This window comes from Oncorhynchus tshawytscha, linkage group LG33, assembly GCF_018296145.1.
Source record: "Oncorhynchus tshawytscha isolate Ot180627B linkage group LG33, Otsh_v2.0, whole genome shotgun sequence".
NCBI classification, from domain to species: domain Eukaryota; kingdom Metazoa; phylum Chordata; class Actinopteri; order Salmoniformes; family Salmonidae; genus Oncorhynchus; species Oncorhynchus tshawytscha.
Window position 1 is genome coordinate 5,718,174 of NC_056461.1, and position 6,000 is coordinate 5,724,173.

A 6,000-nucleotide genomic window follows, 5' to 3' on the forward strand; every position below is an offset into this window, starting at 1 on the left:
AGCCTTATTCTAAAATGTATTTTTCCTCATCAATCTACACACAATACCCCATAATGACAACGCAAAATCAGGTTTATAGATTTTTTTTGGCTCATTTATTTAAAAAATATATATACATATAAATATAAAGTAACACATTTCCGTAAGTATTCAGACCCTTTACTCAATACTTTGTTGAAGCACCTTTTGCATCGATTTCAGCCTCAAGTCTTCTTGGGTATGACGTTACAGGCTTGGCACACCTGTATCTGGGGAGTTTCTCCCATTCTTCTCTGAAGATCCTCTCAAGCTCTGTCAGGTTGGATGGGGAGCGTCTCTGCACAGCTATTTTCAGGTCTCTCCAGGGATGTTCGATCGGGTTCAAGCCCGGGCTCTAGCTGGGCCACTCAAGGACATTGAGACTTGTCCCGAAGCCACTCCTGCATTGTCTTCGCTGTATGCTTAGGGTCATTGTCCTGTTGGAAGGTGAACCTTCACCCCAGTCAGGTCTTGAGTGTCCTGGAGCAGGTTTTCATGAAGGATCTCTCTGTTCTATCAACGGCAGTGTGTTATACAGACTTATTTCGGAAACATCAAGGATGGAGAATTTTGTTTCTCATGGTCTGAGTGTCTTTAGGTGCCTTTTGGCAAACTCCAAGCAGGCTGTCGTGTGCATTTTACTGAGGAGTGGCTTCCGTCTGGCCACTGTACCATAAAGGCCTGATTGGTGGAGTGCGGCAGAGATGGTTGTCCTTCTGGAAGATATCTTCACAGAGGACCACTGGAGCTCTGTCAGAGTGACCATTGGGTTCTTGGTCACCTCCCTGACCAAGGCCCTTCTCCCCCGAATTGCTCAGTTTGGCTGGGCGGCCAGCTCTAAGAAGAGTCTTTGTGGTTTCAAACTTCTTCCATTTAAGAATGATGGAGACCACTGTGTTCTTGGGAACCTTCAATACTGCAGAAATGTTTTGATACCTTTCCACAGATCTGTGCATAGACACAGTCCTGTTTCTGAGCTCTACGTATAATTCCTTCAACCTCATGGCTTGGGGCATGTTAGAGCAAAAACCGTCAACTGTGGGACCTTATTTAGACAGCTGTGTGCCTTTCCAAATCATGTCCAGTCAATGGATTTACCACAGGTGGACTCCAATAAAGTTGCAGAAAAATTTAAAGGATGATCAATGGAAACAGGATGCACCTGAGCTCAATCTCGAGTGTCATAGCAAAGGGTCTAATTATTTATGTAAATAAGGTATTTCTGTTTTTTATTTTTAGTACATTTGCAAAAATGTCAAGAACTTTGTCATTATGGGGTATTGTGTGTAGATTGAGGAACATTTTTTTAATTTAATCCATTTTAGAATAAGGCTGTAACGTAACAAAGTTGAAGGGGGGAAGGGGTCTTTCCGAATGTACTGTATGCGACTAATATTCAAAGTAATGTCCCCTGTGAAGGTAATGTCTGCTGGTGTCTGTTTTTCAGTTCCGGGTCAAAGTGGAGAAGAACCCAGAGCTCGGGTTCAGTATATCAGGAGGAGTAGGAGGACGGGGAAACCCTTTTCGCCCAGACGATAATGTATGTTCACTCATCAGCCCTCTTTTTCCCATAGCAATATAGTGTTGTCTATTTTTCCAGCCTACTGCATGTGACATGTAATCTAAGCACTTACACAATTGAGGCCTCTTACGTTAAGCATTGCATTATGTTAGTAGTTCACTGTATAGCAACTCAGCTTGTTACTGCATTTGTACGGATTTTGCAACAATCGGTGAGTAAACGTCACTAGTGTTAACCAGATGGGCGTGATTCGTCTCTCTCTTCTCTCTCAGGGCATCTTTGTGACAAGGGTCCAGCCTGAGGGACCTGCCTCCAAGATACTCCAGCCTGGAGACAAGATCCTCCAGGTGAACCCAATAATACCATTCCCTCTATTTCCCAATCACTATAAATCTATACTGTAGCGATTATTTGCTGAACACGTTTACCTACTACAAAATACCATACACATCAGAGCCAAAGTTGCCATCTCGGTGTTGAGCTATATCTCTGCTTGTTTCCGCCCAGGCAAACGGATATAGCTTTGTGAACGTTGACCATGGGAATGCCGTGGCCCTGCTGAAGACATTTCCCACCACTGTGGATATGATCATCATCCGAGAGTTGGCGGCATAGAGAGATACAGACGGGACTGTGGAGCGACGACCTCCAATCCTTCTTGTTTTTATATACAGAGGAGCCTGGTCTATAAATAGAAGAACTGAAGTGCTTTATGGGAAAGAAAACCTTCTAGAGCTTTTGGGATAACGGGGGCCGAACCACTGCATCAAGTGGACTTGGTGAGGGAGGAGAGGGACCTGGGGAGGAGGAGAGGGACCTGGGGAGGGGGAGAGGGACCTGGGGAGGGGGAGAGGGACCTGGGGAGGGGGAGAGGGACCTGGGGAGGGGGAGAGGGACCTGGGGAGGGGGAGAGGGACCTGGGGAGGGGGAGAGGGACCTGGGGAGGGGGAGCCAACCATCTGGAAGCATGCGTTGTCGACTTAGTCGTCTTAAAGAATAAGTCACTGTGGGATAGCCGGTTATTTTTTACACAGAGGGCGCTGCAGAGATGGCGTGTGCTCCAACGACACAGAGATCAACAAAAAGTGCTTTCTGTATCGTTAGACTTTCGTTTTTTTGAAGAAAAGAATATTCCCTACATCATTCCGGAGTTGTTGTTGCTGTAGTTGAGCATTAACTGTAGATGACCACTAGAGGGCAGGGCTCCGTCTGTCTCTCTGCCCTCCTTTTTAAATCATGTATTTTTTATTTTATTTAATAGATGCTGAGACCACTTATTTGACCTAGGCGACATTTGATCTGGGGGACTATGTTATGTGCTTTCTTGTGGAGATGAATGTAGTGCTGGTTTGCGCTTTCAGAACAATGTTTAAGAATTCCCCCCCCCCGCCTACTTGCAATTGTGACAGTTTTCGACCAGGTCCTGTACATGGTGAATAGTTGAGAAGGACAATTAATTTGCTTCTTCCTCCATGAAGCCTGTGAGCCACACACTGCATACATTTATTATATACTGTCCACAGTCTAGGAACAGTTTTAGTAGCCTCCGTGGAACCACTGGCTTGGAATATCCCTCACCTGAAAAGACCTGCCTGTGCCGTCACTGAACTCCTGACAGACGAGGATACTCACTCCGTCACTGAAACAGCTACTCCGGTTGCTGACTACTTGGATGCTGTAAAACACTCTTCGTATGTGAAATGGAATTGGGACTGGGATATGGAACAGATCATGATATTTCTTTTGTGGGGAAACTGACTGGGAGTAATACATGAGGAATGTCTTTGCTTGGCCTTAATTAGCCTAGCCAGGATGTGAGATAGTGGGTCAGGAGGCAGAGTGGTAATGTCAGGTCACCAAAACATGTGTTGAGGCCATGGTCAGGGTTTGGGGAGGTGCTGTTGGGAGTGATGCCCTATTCCCCAAAGTGCGCTACATACTAGTGGTGCACTATATACAAAGGATATAGCGTGTGATTTGAGATGCAGCCTGTCAGACTCCGCCCCTTCCACTCAAGACTCCGAGCAGGTTTAGGCCTGGTCTCTGGGCCCCTTCCACTCAAGACTCCGAGCAGGTTTAGGCCTGCTCTCTGGGCCCCTTCCACTCAAGACTCCGAGCAGGTTTAGGCCTGTTCTCTGGGCCCCTTCCACTCATGTTGGTAAGATTTTAAAGGGCTTCTCCCTCAACTCAGCCACTGGTGACTAGAAAACACTCACAAAACAGTTTGAGATTAAAAAGGGGTTTATGTCTGTCTAACATTTTTGTTTAAGTGTGGGAAAACAACCATAGTTTGCCTTTTTGTGTATAAAAATCATATTTTTTAGACATCAATCTAGGCTTTTCACTCTCTTTTTGTGTTGGGATAGTGTTTCATGCATGGACTCTTTGCTCTACGCTGGGGGGGACTGAGCTGTTAAGTGCCATAGACCTTGAACTGTTTGAACAAGGGGGTGGAGGGAGTGACTACCCTGAGACCCAAGCAATATTCACATATTTCTCTTCACAACAAACTAAACGCTCTCTTCTTGAGTACACCCCGTGTGACTCGACACAATGGTTTAATAGCAATAGTCAGCGGCTTTATTTTCATTCAGAAAGACATCCAATTGCATTTTTTTTAAGACCTTATAAAAGGAACAAAACGCAAGAAGAAACCCTTTTAGTGATCGCTGATTGTTATACAGGATTTTATATTGTAAAGAATCTTTTCTAATGAAAAAACAACATGGGGAGTTACTTTTTTAGCAAAGAAAGTAAAATGTAAAAGTCTGCATTGTACAATAGTGAATGCTCTTGCCTCACTCAGCCCTCGGCTTATATATGAGTTGCAGGCTTTCCCAAACTTGCCTGCTCGGAAAACTGTTCAAACCAACTGGTTACGTGTATCTGTGCAAACATTAATAACTTTTACCCCAGTGTAAAAGAAACTCAATCCGAGCTGCAAAGTCATTTGTAATGTTTCTAATTGAATAGTTATAAAAATGCATTTAAAACCTTTTATGTCCACTTGGTGTAATCAACAGTCTGTAGATGTATGTGTTGTTTGCATGAATTCACCCAATGAATTGTCTATTTTGAAAATTGAATCCATGAAACCTTTTAGAAATATTTCCTATAGAAAGCAAACGATCCAATTCAAAGATCTCTACAAGTTATTACCCCACTGAACCTTTTTTGTAAATCGATTGTAATGCAAACACTGAATTGTGACAGAGCGTATATAAAGTGCTTATCAGAGATTGATCATTGTTTTTTCCCACACATTTAATGGCAATGTCGTTATCCAAATCCTTCGCAAATTCCAAAAGGTATGCATGTAATTCATTGTTACTTAATGCGTACAGCTAAAGATTATACTCGTGTTAGTCAACTTGTGACTCGAATAGAAAACATTGTCAATGTTTGCTCCCCTTTTTTCCATTTTGAATTCCAACTGAACATTGCCCCCAAATGAAACTGTACCATTTTTTTTTTAGCAACTGCAGACCCAGTGGCACGCTCATAACTGCAGATATTTGTCATTGGTCAATGTTAGCCTAGAGGGGTAACATATTGACTTGTTAATGTTTCTCTCCTGCATGTCCCCCCTGCAACATCATGTTTTAAAGTAGAACATTGTAATTATGCTTTGGTGCTGTTTTGTTGTGGGCATTGTGTTGTTTTACTTTCTTTCTGGGAATAGGAACAATCTAATGAGATTTCTTGGGTCAATGTCATATTTAGACCTTGTACAATCTGGGACTAAAACCTAGGGGGTCACCTGTCTGCCATATCCAAGATAAACTGGTCTTCTCTTCATTCTCCCACCTTGTTTTTATTTATTTAGCTCAGTCTCCTGTGACTTTTTAGACATTACTAATCAAAATGTAAATACTTTTTTTTTTTAAAGTTAAGAAATCAATGAATCATGGCATTAGTCACTCAGAGTTTGTAAAACCAGCAATAAATTGCAACGCAGACACAACCCGTTTAATGTATAGCTATTTCAAAGGTTTCTCTGGAAACGGCTACAGTAAGATGATTGATATGCATTCATTCAACATTCCAGATTTTGTATATAACTGTTTCTGAGTTAACCTGTGGAAAATAAGAAATAAACTAATGCTCTTTACAATTGTTTTTTTCATTGAATGACGTTCTCTCCTTTCTTTCCCAAAGGCTTGAATTCCTCATGCCAGACTGTGACAGTAATATGTTGAAGATAGTTGTAAGAAATGCTTCTTAATACAATACAGCCATATATTAGGATTAAGAATATATTTGGACTAGAAAATGCTAAACAAGGTTGGAATTCTGTTTTAAATAAATTGAACAGAAAGACAAGTAGTTAATTTGACACCAAAGTAAAACAAATTAGTTGAAATTGCTCTGTGGCTGTATTAGACTTCAGCATTGCATTGGGGGAATACTTATGCAAAGTACAGCATTGCATATGCATCTTGGGTCCATGAAATGGGGTG

At 42.2% G+C, this 6,000-nt stretch overlaps 1 protein-coding gene and 1 long non-coding RNA gene across 5 annotated transcripts in view; both read left to right on the top strand.

Annotated features, from left to right (window-relative positions):
• The window catches only part of LOC112230783 (erbin), a 116,845-nt gene extending 114,488 nt beyond the window's left edge, over nucleotides 1-2,357 (top strand). For all 4 annotated transcript variants that reach the window (XM_024397072.2, XM_024397073.2, XM_042311612.1 and 1 more), the window contains 3 exons: nucleotides 1,466-1,558; nucleotides 1,813-1,887; nucleotides 2,048-2,357. In XM_024397072.2, coding sequence (XP_024252840.1) covers nucleotides 1,466-1,558; nucleotides 1,813-1,887; nucleotides 2,048-2,155 — 276 coding nt within the window. In that variant the 3' untranslated portion in view covers nucleotides 2,156-2,357. The remainder of the gene's footprint in view (nucleotides 1-1,465; nucleotides 1,559-1,812; nucleotides 1,888-2,047) is intronic.
• Nucleotides 2,358-2,463: 106 nt separating this feature from the next.
• Nucleotides 2,464-5,651, top strand: LOC112230787. Its single transcript, XR_002950374.2, has 2 exons — nucleotides 2,464-3,614; nucleotides 3,661-5,651. It is a non-coding gene; the product is annotated as an uncharacterized LOC112230787 (long non-coding RNA).
• The last annotated feature ends 349 nt before the right edge of the window (nucleotides 5,652-6,000 follow it).